The following is a 17056-nucleotide window of genomic DNA, read 5'->3' as shown; positions in this document are numbered from 1 at the left end:
ATTCATGAGACCTTGAGTTCACAGAAGGAACCTAGGATAAATGAGCTTTTACAGCACAATTAGCCTTGAACCAGTGTGGAGGTGGGGGCTGCTCTCCTCTATAAAAAACAAGTTCTAAGAATTCATATATCAATGTCCTCTGATAAAAATGATACTTTATTATAATTTTTTTTAAAATCACAGAACTCCAGTCTAAATAACACACACACATACATTCTCATTCTCTCTCTCTCTCTCTCTCTCTCTCTCTCTCTCTCTCTCTCTCTCTCACTGGTCTCTGGTGCTGACTTTCATACCTCTCAAATTGGCTCTCCTCAAATTGGCTAACAAGCTATGCCTCAGGGAATTTTCCAGTTCAACTCATACTCAACTTGGAATACCAGGGCTCATCATCCTGGTTTTGCACATACGTCAGTGATGACAGCTGGTACATCTGCTGAAGAAATCATTTCTACTGGCTCAGCACCCCAGTGCTGTGGCTACTGTGTGGTGTGCTAGAATATGGATCTGCACGCCACTCACTACTCTGTGGGCTTTGCTCTCTCTCCTCTCATTGTTCTGTTGAGTCTCTACAGGGGTTCCCTTAAACCCTGTAACAAAAGGTATCCACTGGACAGCAGGTGGCTCAGACCAGTACTAGTGCTACATACATGTGAAGTCACTGAGCCTACAACTGTGGGGTTACAATTCAGCATAAATATCATTCCAAAGTAAGGAAACAGATGCCTTGGCTGGCTAAGGAAAATGCTTGATTCTTTCTAAAGCTTGCAATCCACAGTGGACTTTTGTTTCATGATACAGTTAAGACAATCATGAGGCAATCTGTGTCACTCTCAGGACTAGCAGAGCACCCTTTCCTGTCTCCCGCCACACATAGAAATGGCTTTAGAGTCTAGTTGTCACATCTGTAGCTTGGATCACTTGTGACTTTGGGTGATGAGTTCCCAAGCTTGGTTAAGATCAACTATGTAACTACGATGCTGAGATGGGACCCCCACCTCACAGGAGTGAGAACAGAACCCTTAGAATAAGCTAAGAGCTGGGCCAGCTACTCTGTAGCCAGCAAGAGAGAACTTGCCAATATCGAAATCCAAGTTAAATAAGTACTGCTGCTGCCTTCAAACCCACGTGCCTTTCTTCTAGTCAGGAAACCGTTGTCAGGAGGGCCCTGGCCTGAGTAAGCCACCACTGTCTTCTTCACAGAAGTAGATATTTTAGAAATAGGAACGCATTTCATGACATCTGTTCCTAGGACAGACCACAGCCACAGAAACACTTTCCAGAGTTGGTCTACTCCAATGTCTATCTCAAAAACAAAGGCAGCCAGCCTTCATGAGGTACTGACGAATGTTCTGACAAAAATATTCTCCTTTTCCTAAACTTAGAAGTTTTCTTCAAGTTCAACTATATTATACAACTGTTCTTTTCATCAGCAAAATGATGACTTTTTTTTTTTTTTAAAAACTCCAAAACCCAATGATGTATGTCTATGTAGAATGAAGGTAGAATTTTGGTTGGTTGGTTTCTGTAATTCAGAACCTAGATGAAATCAAAAGCTCTGTAATGGTCTCCACATTCATGTCTTCCCAGGGTCCTTTGCTTATCTCACATGAACTCATCGGAATCATTACCATCCTGCAAGAGATGAAAGAGAGAGTGTGAAGGCCTCGAGCTCTCCAGTCAGTCATAATCATCAATGCTAACCTGCAGCCCTTTCTCAGTCCTAATCTCAGGGTGCAGGGGTGCAGAAAGCTAGCAGGAAGATGACCGAGCTCACCACTGCCTGCTGTCATTAGCTTATATGACCAAGGAGAGTAGACCCAGCCTCCAAGGTCCTCAAGTTACTTTATAACTTCCAAATCACAATGTAAAGCTCACCCCAACTGGTAGACGGCTGGATGAAATTTTGACTCTGCAGATGGATAGTGAATAGCTAATCATTTAGCATAAATCCTGAACTTTTAAAATAGAGTGACCTGTTCTCCCGGAGTGACTTTAGTCTCTGAACACAGCTCATGTCATATTAGATCATGAAACACACACACATAACACACATACACACAATTTTAGAAAAAGACTAATCCTCCACAAGTATACTATATGAACAGTATCTTGCTTCCTTATGCCAATAGCACTGTCATATATAAAATGTGTGCCCTAAATCTCAGTATTCTGAACCTCCTGGTTTTCCTAGATTTGTTATTTCACATGAATGCTGACTGTTTTCCTTCCCTTTTACCAGGCAAAGTCCTTAAGAAGCCAAACATGGGCTAGTAATCAAGCTAGCCAGCTTGGCCTCTCACACACCACAGCACACGAGTAAAGGACAATCTCACTGCATGGCTGATAAGCCCCAGCTCCCTTACATCAGCACACCCTGGCAGGATTCTTTCCTGGCAGTGCTGGCTTGTGCAGCACTCACCACTTTACTGGTTCCATTTCTATCTGTTATTGCTCAACACCAGTACTGCCAGGGGCAGGGATCGGACTTAGGGTTCTTCTTCTTTTAAGGACCCTTGTTGGAAATGGTTGGAAGACAGTAGGTGAGGGCAGGAAACGGTAGTTTCTATAAAGGCTGTTTTTCTCTCAGTGGCTCTCTCTCTGTTGCTCCTCTTTCCCCTACCTCTTTCTCAAAAAAGTATTTATTTTATAAGCTGGAAAGATGGTACAGTGGTTAAAAGCATTTGTTATTCATGCAGAAGACCCAGGTTCGATTCCCAGAACCCATATGGTGGCTTATAACCATCCATAATCCCAGTTCAAGGGGGATCCAACATCTAGCCTATAGGGCACTGCATGCATGTGCTGCACCATCACATGTGCACAACACACCAAATAATACACTAGATTAATTTAAAAATACGTTTATTTTAGTGTATGTGTATATGTACCATATGCATGCAAAAACCCTTGGGAAGTCAGAAGAAGGGACGGGGTCCCCTGGAATGGGAGTCTTAAGAGATGTAAGCTGCCACGTGGGTGCCAGGAACAGAACCCAGGTCTATTGGAAGAAGAGAAAGCTCTGCTTACTGCAGAGCCATATCTCTAGTCCATGTGCTCCTCTTTTATTAGCACAATGGGAAATGCTTTGTTCCAGTAGGAGGACTGACTGCCTCAGAGTCCTAAATTTCAGGCACAGCATCAGAGACATCCAGTATCAGCTTCTTTACTTAGCCAGTGAGGACGAATAACTCAGTAAGGCCACCAGCTGGTAACAGAGACAGTGCACACTCCCTATAGGGCTACTCACTGGATGTGGGCAGGTGCTCTGGCACCACAGGAATGTTTAACTGTGTGTCTGCAGTCAGGGACTGTCCTTGGACAACTTTCACATTTCAGATTCCCACTCAACTTACAGACAGGCCTCTTGTCACCCAGTGCTAACTTTTGAGCAAGAGGAATGCAATAGCAACGATATAGAACCCCAAGTGCACATAAAAGAGGACTAAAAATTACAGATCAAAGAGGTTATGCTAAATGGAGAACTCAAAATTCTGATGAACATCTAGCTCAGACAGAGACCAGTACTCTTCCTGATGAGCACTATCTCACATAAGCATCAGCCTCTGAAGGAAGATCAGAGGTTCACACTACAAATTAGGTTGTACAAGATGGTAATAGAGCAAAAAATATTACAAGGAGACTAAAGCCTTTCGATTGGAGCACCTCATGCATGGCAGCAAGTAACAGAACGGGGGGAGGGAAAGTTTGTCTCACATCAAAAGCTGTAGTCTCGGGACTCTTAATTACAGTATCTGTGCATATATATGCATGGCTGGTCCTCCGCATCTGTGGGGTCTATTTCTGCAGATCCAACCAAACACAGAGAGCACTTAGGAATCCCACAAACACAGGCACTGTGTTTTTCTTGTCAATATTTCATAAGCACTACAGGGTGACAACTCTCTACACCTGCATTTATACTGTATTTGGTATAAGTGATAATACTCAGACTAAAGCACATAGGGAGATAAAACGTGACTTACACAACAATATTTTTCTATTTCATGAGGGTTTTAAGCATCTACAGACTTCAGATTTTAGTATTCCTAGGGCCTTGGAACCAATTCCTCAAAAATTGCAAGAGATGGTATGTGCAAATATATGTGTGTATGCATGCATACGTATACATATGTGTGTGTACATATGCACATATGTGTTTCCAATTCTAGATAAACATATAAAACTCTTAAAGATTCACTGTGGGAACAACTGGTACAAGGTTGAAACACAGGCCAGATTTCTGGTGGAAAGCCATTTCTAAATAAAGTTTCTAAAAGTTTGCAGTCAGCACAGCAGAGACAGGAGCATTAGTTTTTATTGAACTTGACTTGGAATCTATCACAGGCCTCTGCTAAGGTTAAAATATTCTGAGTTTCTGGAAAGCCAAGAATAATATGCAGAGGCTTAAACAAACTCAGGACTCCAAGTAAGGACCAATGACAATTACCTATGACGACCAAGTCTAGCATCAGGGCACACCCTTGTTTACAAGTTACAACAACTCCATGAGGTAATGTCTCTACAGTGAGCAATAATCCCCCCAAAAGGCTAAAAATGTACTAGACTTAATCCAGTGACAGTTTAAATCTCTTGACTTCACATTCAGTCCTGAGGAACTACACAGTGCTATTTTGGAAATTTTCACAAGTAATTTATAGTAACATCTTGATTCATAAAGGAGCCTCAAAACTTTAGTTAACAGATGTTGTAGTAAAATGTGTTCTTACCTGTTCTAGAACAGGTACTGGACATAAGCAATGTTTAAAATTCTACTGACTCCAATCATGCACTTAACTTGTAATTTAAGTAGATACCCTTAGGCGGGAAACTGAGCCACTTAGCAGAGCTTTCTGTAGTAATGGTAGGTTCTTTATCTGTGCTGAAACAGTAGCCACCGGGCCACACAAAGCTAATATAGCTGAAGAACACAGGCTTCAAACTTAATTTTCATTTAAACAGCATTTGCAATTCATGTCTAGCATATCTGATGATACAATCTAAAGCATACATTTTAAAGGCCGTATTATGAAAGAACCTGAGCCAAATGTGGTGGTGCCTACTTGTAATCCTAGCACTTGGGAAACAGAGGCGGGGAGTCTGAGACCAGACTGGGTAAGGGGAGTTTCATGGCAGCCTGAGCAACAAAGGAAAAACCTGTCTCAAAAACAAGACAGAACCCTGGAACATGTCAACATTTATTCCAAGTCCTAACAAGTATGAAAAGAATCAATGCTGGTATTCAGGCATATGGTCTCATATTTTGTACATTTATTTTTAATTGAAAGGGGTAATTCTGACTCTGTTTAACTATATTGTGAAGTCTACAGCATTACTAGTAGAGGATTTAATAAATGGAAATTTATTAATTTCTTTCTTTTTTTCTTTGCAAAGCTTGGAAATAGGAGCAGGAACTAAGAAAGTAGAAAAGAATTAGACTACAGTGCTGTGCCACAGTTTGGGGTCTGAAAATGTCCCCAAAGGCCACGTGCTGAATGCCTGTTCTCTAGTCCATGCTCTGGGAGGCAGAACATTTAAAAGTGGTGTTTAGTGTAAAGAAAGCCAGGTACCTGAGGCATGGCCTTCCCAGGTGCTGGGACTCCTGCCTCCCACTTACCTCTTTGCTCCCAGCTGCTGTAAGATGTGCACCTTGCCTTCTCCTGTGTTCCCATCATGATGCTGTCTTAATACTGGACCCAAAGCAGCAGGGTAATTGACCACAGCCCCAAACCTCTAAAATCCCAAGTCAAAGCCCCTTTCTTCCTAAATTGATTATCTCGGGCATTATACTAGAGTAAGGAAAAACTGAATGGTACACCTTGTAATACTAATAGGCCTGCCCTTCACAGCAGGTGAGGTATCAGACCCTTTCTTTAATGTGATCCATGCAAAAGCAAACACAAGATCATGGGGCAGGAAGATAATGCCTGACACACAAACAAACACACGCACACACACACAGACACACACACAGAACACAGACACACACACACACACATACACACACAACAGACACACACACACACAGACACACGCATAGACACACGCACAGACACACACGCACACAGACACATGCACACACACACACACTTGCTCAGCCTCCTCCTCCATACTAGCTGCCAACCGTGGTAAGCAATCTGTAACACTACAAGAGTCAATAACTCAACTATTAAAGACTGTGAAATATTTCAAGGCACAACAGTAGAGTAAGAAACGTGAACATACCTGATTGGAGGACATATTCTCAACTTTCATTAGCGATGAGTAGCTCCTAAAAGAACATAGTCAAATTGAGGTCATTTCCCAATAAGCATTTTGTGGGTGGCTAGCACCCTAAACCCAAATGAGGTTACTGTGTCAGCAAGCGTCTCACAGACAGACAGCACGTCGTCTGTGGAAGGCTCAGTGGGCTAACTGCTCCCACTCTGAAGAAAGCACACAAGCGTGCCTTTCTGAAGGCTACATTTCCTTTGCACTCCCTAGTAACTCAAATCGCCCAACACCTTTTGAGATTCCTAAAAGATGGTTCCAGACTTCTGGTCTATATCTAAATCAAAATCTATTCCCCTACGGAAACAAATACATTTCGTTCTCCTGTTGCCTAGAACAGCATCACTGTCCACTCCATTTCAAACCCAGGAGCCATTCTTAGCTTTGCATCTCAACCCAAACTACCATCAAACCAAGTCCTACCATTTTACAGTGAGTTTCCCTCTCAGAGTCCAAACTTCATCCGTGGTCTGGACCACTGCCAATCACTTAACTTCTGGCTCCCCTGACTCTGGGTCCCTCTGTAATCCACCAGGCAAAGAGCTCTTACTAAAACACAAGCTGCCAGCTCAGTTGATGCCTGTCAGCTGGGCTAAAAACTACCACTTAGGAGGCTGCGGCAGGAGACTGTCACAAATGTGAGGTCAGCCTAGGGTACACAGTGAATTCCTGGCCAGGCCATGGTGCAGAGAAATGCTGTCTCAAAAAACAAAACAAAACAAACAAAGAAACAAAAAAAAGAACTCACTGACTCACTCAAAGCCTCATCATGTTTGCTTGAAACTTAAAAGAGAAATTATGTCTTGTGTGTGTATGTGTGTAAGTGCAGGATGCCCGTGGAGGTCGGAGGACAGCTCTACCTCCAGCACAAATCATAGCATCTCTATATTACTCAACTCATTCTGAATGGATATTGTACAAAACGAATACGAGAGGGCAGCAGAGCTTTGTAACTCTCAGCAAGACGCTTAGGTGCTACTCAGACTCACTCCCTTTTGTGAGTTCAGGTAACAGAAATATGTCACTGCTGAGTTGAGGACATGCAAGAAGCACTTTCAAGAACAGTGAGTCAGAGGGCAAATGTCAGCCATTCCTCCTGAGCAAGAGGTAAATGAAGTGTCATCGTGTTTCTAACACAAAACATCCATGTTTCTAACCAAAGTAGTTAAAGATGCAAAGGAAACAGAAGGGCATATTTTCTTCAATTTTCCACTTCTCCAAACTAAAGCCAAGAACTACCTGTTGTGGTGGCTTAAATGAAAATGATGCCACCTAACCCGCTACCTGTAGGCTCACAGAGAGTGGCACAATTAGGAGGTGTGGCCTCATTGGAAGAAGTGTGTCACTGGGGGTGGGGCTCTGAGGTTTCAAAACAAATGGTCAAGTTGGGCCTAATGTCACTTCCCTCTTCCTGCTGCCTTGGGATCAAGACAATAGAATTCTCAGCTACTCCCCTAGTACCATGTTTGCCTGTGTGCCACCATGCTTCCTGCCATGATGATAATGGACTAAACTCTCAAACAATAAACAAGCTCCAAGTAAATGCTTTTCTTTGTAAGAGTTGCTATGGTCATTGTCACAGCAATAAAAACCCTAACTAAGACAGCTGCAAATCCTGCTTGCCAGACTCGCAAGTATTACCAAAGTGAGCCATTTTAACAACTCACAGCAGGCTCCCATTTGCAGGCAATATCAGATATCCAAGTCTATGTATCCGCCTGCTTCAGTCAGCAGACTAGTGCAAGACAACATTCCCTGCCTGAGCTCTCCATCTGAATGCTCAACTTTAAAAGTAGCCAGATCTCCTGATTCAGGACCTTGACAGGAACACAACCTCACACCTGAACATACACAATCACAGCAGCTATGCCCTTGCCCAGCAAGCTTCCTAAGAACCCAGGGTATTCAGAGAAAGCTGGGTCAGAGCAAGGGCAGATAGGTGGCTTTTAATTTGTGCCACCCCACACTTATGTCCTTTCTGCTGCACATATCACAAATGGCATCCATGGAAACCTAGGAGTTCCATGACTACAAGTCACAAGGACAACTTCCTCCTAGGGGAAACAAGAGACAGAGTTCTGTGCTACAGCATTTGCCCTAGTTCACTCCTTAGCACTACATAATGAAAGGAAGAGAAAAAATGAAAAGAAAACCAAGAGGTAGCTGGTACATGCCGTTATCCGAGCATTCAGGAGGCAGATGCCTTAACCACACTCAAACATCAACAAGACAACTGGGCCTGTGTTCAAGAGCAGCAGTACATATTCAATATGGCAGGTGGAATGATGCTTCCAAAGCTCCCCTCCCCCAGGATGTTCACATCCAAATCTCTAGAAGCAACAGACACGCCATCTTATGTGGACACACACTCTGCAGGTGTGACAGTTCTTTATGACAGGGAGATGACTGAGGATGGTGCAAGTGTGTCTGATCTAGTCACCTTAAAAGCAGAGAAGGCAGGAGGCCAGGCAACAAGCCACATAATGTGGGCAGCCTCTGGAAACTCGAGTCCCCGCTAGAGCCTCTAGAAAAGAACTGCCCTGCTGATGTCTCGTTTGTTTGGATTAGTCAGAACTTCTTGCAGGTCTGTACGTTGCTTTGAGGAGTTAAATTTGGGGACATCTGTTCTCGAAGCAACAGAAAACTGATACCAGTCAGCATCCTCATGGTCACCTTCACTAAGATGTCAGGAGCCAGACTGTAATTTACCTGTGGATTGAAACTATAGGATACTGAAGCAGGTCTCGTCACATTAATGCATTCAACTTCCAAAAGGCAGAAAAAGCACTGGAAAGCAGCTCTGAGTTGCTCAGCTGCACATCCTGGCTCCAGTGGCCCCGGTGCTCAGGACTACACACTCCTAACCCTCTTCCTTCCCCAAGAACAAGCCGGCATCTGAGGAAAGCCCATGGTGGCTTATGGTGAGGTGAAACCTTTCCTTTTGCTCACTCACACCCAACACCGATGTAACAGGGGGATTCACCACATCAACACAACCACCTTTAACAACTCAGTCAATACTCCAAGCTTGTCTAGCCACTGGGGCATTATTCTCAGAACCCGTGGGGAGAACTGGGTAAACAGCAAGGCCTCAGCCCCAGCATACCTAAGTTCATCCATTTCCCTTTTCTTCTTCATTTCTTCTTTCTCTTTCCTTTTCATTTCCTGAATCTGGGCTTTCTTCTCATTCCTCTCTTCACGGTCTCTGCTTTCTTTCTCTGCTGCTAGGTCTGGAAACTTCTCCAGTTTGGTCTTTTCTAATCGGTTTAAGATTTCATTCACTTTCTTCTCCACTGTCACAATCTTTACCTTTGAGGGAGGTAAGGGGAAACTGGTTAGTCTTAATTACTTTTCTCTCACCTAAGAGGGCAAGGCTTTGGCTTTTCAGGGCTTTAGCCACCCAGTTTAACACCCGTGGGAAGCTTGGGGTATGAACACTTACATCCTTCTGCCTGTGAAAGCCTATCTGGCCCACATCCATGTCAGCTGTTTTCTTCAGGTTAGACCATGGCGTGTAAACCACATTAACATTGTTCATCTTGCAGCCTGCCAAGAGAGACTATCTTCAGCAGGCAGGAGACATGAGACTGAGTGGCACAGCTCTCACCCACAGCAAAACAACATCCGCCCCAGACAAGGCTTAAGAAAAGCTCACTTCCAACGTCCCAAAGGACTAAAGGAGAGTGGGAAATTGAACATTATGCCAAAGTATTAGAGTAGAAAAAGCAAGGGTCCTGGCTCTGACACTGAGGAAATCAACATGTTTAGAAAGGCTTGTTTGGTTATCAAGAAGCCTTTTCCCCTAAATAAAACCTATGAGTCTGAACTGAAACGAGCCAATTTAGCAGAAACCAGAAAGCTTAGTCCCCATGCTCTAGGTACTGAGTGGAGAGAACTTGGTAAGTACAGAGCTGCCAGTGGGGTGTCCTCCGCAAGCTCACAACTCTCTTCAGTCCTCAGCACTGTCCTCTGCTACTGAGTAAGAGTGGAACCTCGGGGGCTGGAGAGATGGCTTGGCAGGTAAGAGCACTGACTGTTCTTCCAAAGGTCCTGAGTTCAAATCCCAGCAACCACGTGGTAGCTCACAATCACCCGTAATGAGATCTGATGCCCTCTTCTGGTGCGTCTGAAGATAGCTGCAGTGTACTTAGATATAATAATAAATAAATCGTTTTAAAAAAAAAAGAAAAAAAGAGTGGGACCTGGGGCCTAGCTCCTTTTCTGCTGTGTGATGGATCACTACAGAAGGCTGAGGAAGGAAAGGAATAATCCCGTGTCATGAATCTTCCCCTCTGTTCTCTCTAGAACTCATAAACTCTAAGGACATTAAGAAGAAATGAAGCCAAGAATAAAGAGTCTACAGCTCTTCAAACCAAGGTTCATCTGCAAGCCAGGGGCATGGGAAAGAACAGGCTGTGTGGAAGATGCTGGAACACAGAATAAACAATTTGCTTATTTCATTTTTTACTTCAGTAACTGAAGATCTGACATTTTACTCTACCATAAAATAGAGTGTCCTCACTCAGAACAACCTGCTGACTATGGAGTTGGAAACTGGTGGCTCCAAAAGGCCAACTTTAAGCTTCTTAGTCTGTGCACCTGGTTTGTAATTAGGGCTGCCTGGGTTGAGACTGAAGATACCAGTCTACATGAAGGAAGGCTGCCAAGCTCTCCTTGTGTAATCACTGACTCCAGTGCCTGTTATCAGCTGTGTTTGCTCTGGATCCTCTTCCAACTTCATTTATAACCAGTTCTCTCTTTCTATCCAGGTCTACATCCTACTCCTAAAATCTCTATCTATTAGCTCACTCAATTAAACCCACACCTCTCTCAACCCTCTTCATAACTTCTATCTCCATCCTCATAACTATCCTTCTAGACCTTTCAATTAGATTTAATCTTATCTAGAATTACACAGGCACCAAGCCCAGTATTTTTAACTACTGCCTAAAACACATAAGGTGATTGTTTCCAATTCCTACTGCACACTGGACTCACTCTGAGAGTGAGCTCCTAAAAGATAAGGACACTCAGACCACCCAGATCAGCGGGTAAGGAGGACAACAGAGTCAACTGACTCAAAACCTTCACAAATTAAATGAAGGAAAAGCATGGGAGAGGAGGAGAAAAGAAAGGGCGTGATTTAAAGATGCTGCCTCTAAGCCTGGTATAGTTAAACATATCTATACTTCCAGTACCCAGGAAGTTGAAATAGGAGAATTGTGAGTTGTCAGCCTGGGCCACACAGTGAGTTCCATGCTAGTCCAGGCTACATATCAAGTTCCCCGTTCAAAAGTTCCAAACAAGGGGCTGGAGAGGTAGCTCAGAACAATGGATGCTCTTCTAGAGGATCTGAGTTTAATTTCCTAACAACCACATTGTAGTTCACAACTGTCTATAACCTCAGTTCCAGGGAATGTGACAATATAATATTTAAAAACAAACAAACAACAACATCAAAAAACTGAACCAAACTCCTCTAGTTTTACAGTCTGTTGACAACTGATGGCGGCAGACATCTCCTTAGCCATCAACACTGCCATGTTGCCAAAAGTCTTAGGCAGAGCTGGATGACTTCCTACTCAAGGAAAGGGAAAGTCAAAAGAGTCAAGACAAAGGACAGTAAAATGGAGAGGAGTGGAGTATGAGCTTTCAGTTCACTGACAAGCCTCCTCAGACGGGTCTCCTGCTGTCCCAGATTCATGCTTGATAAGATGGACTATGATCCAAACATAGAAAAAGTGAATGCTAGGCAAACTGACCTTGAATGCTATTGGCCTTCACAAGGTGGGCACAGTCCATCAGAACCTCCTTTGGAATGTCTTCTATCTTCTCTCCCTGCAACACAAAATAAACCAAATAATCCTCTTGGTTACCGATGGCCACTGGAGCACTCACAAGGCATCTGCTGCCTTACTTGCTGGACATGAGCTTACAAACAAGCAGGTGCTCTTCAGGTGGATTGCAGAACACTGAAAGATGAAGTATGTTTACCATGCCCACCACAGAATGCTACCTAGACTAAGAGAAGGCACTAGCAGAAAACTATACTTAACACATTTTAAAAACCATGTTGAAGATATTAACTACAGTTATGTCTCAGTGGTTTTTGCCATCCCCATTCGTTTCCAGAAAGCTTGGGGGAAAATGGTGTCCATTCTGAGATCTAGACACCTTCCTGGCGGAGATCCCTGTAACCTTCCTTTGAAACAGATGCCCTGGAGTTCTGGATCCCAAACCTCTCACCAGCCGTTTACCTCCCAGCCAAAATCAGTTCTTGTGTTCTTCATCTGTGGTGCTGCTCCCAAGGGAAGATAAAGCAGTCAGTGGAGGCTGCAATAGCAGCAGCAATGGGCAGGCTCACACCAGTGAGCCTAGGAACTCACAAAGTGTAAAGGCCATAGTTTTGCTTTGAGTCACTTTCCACTAGTGAGTTAAAAAAGCTCCCAAATGTCATGACTTTTCTATCCAAAATGGCCATGTAGTAGCAAACACTGCTGAGAGTCTGGATCATCACGCTTTGGGTTGGATTCAGACCACAATGAAGGCACACAGTACCTGTCAGATGCCACCCTGCAAAGCTTCAGCATATGACAGGTCTTAACCCTCACAATGACTCAATAAGGAAGGAGTTGGTCCCTTCTACACAGGAGCAAGTAGGCAGTTATGTGGTGCAGGGTCAGGATTCCAGGCTATTCTACATAGCAAGCTCCAGACCAGCCACAGTGACAAAAAAGAAGAAAAAAAAAAAAGCCAGAGTCAGGTGTGGTGGTGCATACAGTCCTATCTACTCAGAAAACTGAGGTAGAAAGGTCTTTTGAACCCAAGCGTTCAAGTTTAGCATGACCAACAGTGAGACTTTCCTTCAAAACAAGCATTTCTAAATAAGGGTTTATAATGCTGGAGTTGCACACAATCTAAATTCTGACAAAGCAGCTTTCTTATTAACTATGCCACTATTATCAGCTCACTACAGGCAATCAAAATAACAAACAAGAAAACATAATATCGAGTTTACAAACCATGACACTAAAAAGTAATTCGATCAGCCTGGGATACCATGGCTGTAGGCCAAGATTAAATAGTCTAAATACATCCCAGATATACAGACAGACTAGAAATGACAGCTTAATTTGAACTTTTGGTAACAATGTTTTCGACGGAAATCACAAGGCAGAAGATCAAAACCATTACCCCACTGTCCTTGAGTTCTCAGCTGCTTAAAGCCTGAGCTGCAGTCTTATAGCCTGGCACTCGCAGGCTTCTGAAAGTCACAGTGGGCCCAAATTAATTCACAACCAAACCCTTTTGGCATCACTTCCCATGTTGCCCAGTGACTTCACTGCAGCCTCCACTCTGAACACACAACCTGAGGGCAAGGAACACTGCCAGATGCCGCAGCTCAGATTTAAGAGATCTCATATGTCATAAGTTACCGTCATGTATGCTTGTAATCCCAGCATTCAGAAGGAGATCACAAGTTCAAGGCCAGCCCGCTGTACCTAGCAGGTTTCTGACCAGGTCCCCACAGCAAAACTTTGTTAAAAAGTTTTTTGGACTGGGCATGACGGCATATGCTTTTGAATCCAACACTCAGGAAGTAGAGACAGATTTCTTTGAGTTCGAGGCCACCCTGGGCTACATAATGAGACTCTGTCTCAAAACAAAAACAAAATTAAAAAAAATTAGTAACTTTTTTTTATTCATGAAAATAATGAGTAAGAGCTTGGGAGGATTAGGCAAAGCAGAACACAGCATCTGAATATACCTAAGGGCCCACAGCAGATATAAACACAAATCTTTGCTTATGCAGATAAGGGGGAAAGAAAAGAGTCCCACTCTGCATGAACCCCAAATAATGAAACTACCCCACTCCAAAACATGGAACTACATTTGCCCCGGCCTGAATAGAAGCTACAGTAACCAAGTCTGGAAATGCAGTGCCATGGTGGAGAAAGGTGGCAGGCACAGCCCTGGCCAGGCAGTCCATGCTCATGCCACTAGTGTAAGCCATGTTAAGAATGTACTGTCTGACATGATGGAGGAGAGGCCACTCCCACCTGTGAGTCTATGTAGTCATGAGAAAAACTAAGACACATAGAAGATCACTAAGTGAACTTCAAGGTAATAAAAAAGGGACATTGTCATTGACATCAGGGCAGAAGGGACTAGGGAGTGCACTATGATGCCTCACAATGGTTCCTGGAAGAGGGAAGGAACAATAATGGGAAAACTGCTCAAATCAAGACCAGAACTTAGTTGAGTGGAATTGGCCTGCGGGCTGAAATCTCATGTGAGACGCTAGCAGCAGGGAAGCCATATGACCATTTTAACTTTCTAAACTTTCTAAAACCTTGTTAAGTCCAAAGTACATTTATTTTTTTAAAACAATACATACAACAAGTACACATACTATGTAGTTTAACTATTGAAAATACAGATACAAGCAAATTAGAAAAACTGGTGGTGCTGTTACCAGGGCACACAGACTCTTCCCACCTGCATTACCACTGCTGCTTTAGACGGCCCAAAGACACTTTGATAACAGGGAACAAGTGCCCTCGGGAACCAGGTGGACCGAGTGATTCTGACAAGAAGCCGCTAGAAACAGATGTCAGCATCAACTGAACTGAGGCGGACAGGTGATGCACGGAGCTGGCTAGACAAGGTGGGGCTTCTACCTGGGAAATCATCCAGAATTTTCCCTAACAATTTTCTGGGTAGGAGGAAGACATTTACTTATCTTTATGACTTTGAACACAATTATTTACAACTTAATCACATAAAAAAACTATATGATGCCCATCTCTAAAGGTGTTGGGGTCCCTCAGCTGCAAGACATCAGAGTTTGCTACTGCAGACTCAACTCATGCCTGCTGTGCGCCTGCTGGCTGGCATGTATACAGCCTGAAGACATCTGCTGTTGACCTCCTCCCCCACTGTGGACTGCGCCTCCAGCCATTCCCCGGAGCTGAGACCTGCGAGAACCCTGAGTTTACACCTTCAGCCCTGCAGCCAGTTTCCCTTTGACATCCTCCTGGACTTTGCTCAGACTCTTCCTGACTCCTTCCTAATTCCTTATGTTATTCAAATGTCGTTGTAACTAGAGATTCAGTATGTTCTCTTGGTATAAGAATGCTGAACCCCCCAAGTAAAGGAGAGCCTTGATTGGAAACCCTCAACTTGGCTCCGTGTCCTTTTGTTCTCGAACTCTGTGTTTCAGGTCTCCGTTCTCCCTTCGGTCGAGGCAGAACCTGGTTCATGAAACCGCGGGACAGTTTCATAAAGGAAAGGTCATGAGTCCGTGTTTCCATTCAGTTACCTTTTGTAATCGTAGGTACACATGAGCCGAAGAGAGTTTGTCCACATGGAACCTACAAAGAAGGAAACCACTTTTAGCAAAAACAAGACAACCATGTCTTCAGCCTTTTGCACTGAAAGCATCTCATTCCAAGATAGTATTCTCTGGGACTTATCACTCGTGAGGCTCCATGGGGAGTATCAGACAGTCAACATCTCCAAAGGCCGGCCAGCAACCTGGAGAGGCAAGACAAACTTGAGAGTTGTGCAGCTGTGCGTGGCTACGAGCCAAGGTGAGTCAGATAATAAATATGAAACATCCTTGGTAGAGTGCAGCTTCGAGAGACAAGAGCAGCTATCAGTGAACAAAGGCTTTGTGGAAGAGCTGAGATTTGGCTGGCCCGACTAAATCACAGGCCGAGAAGGAAAACAGGGTGAGAATTTCAGATGCGAAAGGATGGGAGAAGTCAGTGAAGCCCCACTGTTGCCAACCTAGGAGTTTTGCAGGACTGCGGTCTGGAGAAGAGGACGATAGGGTTTCAGTGATGGTGGAACAATCAAGACCAAGTATCAAGTGTATAATCAGAAAAGTTAGCTTACTAAGCAGGCTACATCGTTAAATGAAACAGATGAAGCCAACTAAGAATTCTTCCAATCTCACACCCTGCCACACACACACTGATGACATCAGCAGGCATCCCTGGGTGAACATATAGTCTATAGTGGACTGGAACTGTCTGAAAATCATTTGGAATGCCCCACAGCGCAACCCTCCCTTTTCCCTTGGTGGTGGTGGTGGTGGTAGTGGTGGGCTCACAACAAAGCCCTGCCTAGCCAGGTTCTTGCTATGTAGACTTGGAGTAACCTTGAATTCAGAGAATCTCCTCTGCCTCCTAAAGCTGGGAATAAGATGAGACACAACTGAAAGGCTGGAGAATCTTAGAATTTAAAATGAGGGCATTTAATACAAATGTATGGTGTATAACCTTTACATAAAAGGACACAGAGGGCCAATGTAGCCAGCCAGAAATATAAAATAGCCAGTTCTAGGAACTGAAAGCCTCAGGGCTCTGGTTCCCGATACATGCCCCTCCTGGCTGATCCACAATGAGGGCGGAACTAAGAATGAAGGTCTAGTGGTTTATGAGACACTCCACCCTGTCAACCAGTAGATGGAGATTACATTCCTAGAATGAATATGTTCCCCTCCCTAACTGAATACCTTGGGTTCAGGTCCCTCTGAAATTTTCCACTGTTTTTACGTTCTGATTTCCTTGGTAACCCTCTCCCCACCCCCAGCCTGTGGATGTTCCCTTAAATATCCCACACTTCTTGTGTTCGGCGTCGAGCTCTGGCCAGCATGGTCACGAGATCAACCCGGCGTCGAACTCTGGCCAGCATGGTCACGAGATCGATGCCAGTGTCGAACTCTGGCCAGCAAGGTCATGAGATCGACCCGGTACCGGTATCCCCAATAAACCTCATG

At 44.0% G+C, this 17056-nt stretch overlaps 1 protein-coding gene across 3 annotated transcripts in view; it reads right to left on the bottom strand.

The window, feature by feature from the left end:
• Positions 1 to 1273: 1273 nt before the first annotated feature.
• The window catches only part of Ccdc25 (coiled-coil domain containing 25), a 36785-nt gene continuing 21002 nt past the window's right edge, over positions 1274 to 17056 (bottom strand). For 2 of the 3 annotated variants that reach the window (XM_031360920.1, XM_031360919.1), the window contains exons 5-10: positions 15593 to 15644; positions 12033 to 12108; positions 9713 to 9816; positions 9377 to 9579; positions 6226 to 6271; positions 1274 to 1635 (exon numbers count right to left, since the gene is read on the bottom strand). In XM_031360920.1, the coding sequence (XP_031216780.1) occupies positions 1606 to 1635; positions 6226 to 6271; positions 9377 to 9579; positions 9713 to 9816; positions 12033 to 12108; positions 15593 to 15644 (511 nt within the window). In that variant the 3' untranslated portion in view covers positions 1274 to 1605. The remainder of the gene's footprint in view (positions 1636 to 6225; positions 6272 to 9376; positions 9580 to 9712; positions 9817 to 12032; positions 12109 to 15592; positions 15645 to 17056) is intronic. The other variant, XM_031360921.1, reaches the window with a different exon arrangement.

This window comes from Mastomys coucha, unplaced genomic scaffold (assembly GCF_008632895.1).
Source record: "Mastomys coucha isolate ucsf_1 unplaced genomic scaffold, UCSF_Mcou_1 pScaffold9, whole genome shotgun sequence".
NCBI classification, from domain to species: Eukaryota; Metazoa; Chordata; class Mammalia; order Rodentia; family Muridae; genus Mastomys; species Mastomys coucha.
Note: the sequence above shows the minus strand (reverse complement) of the source record. Positions and strands in the feature narration are given on the sequence as shown.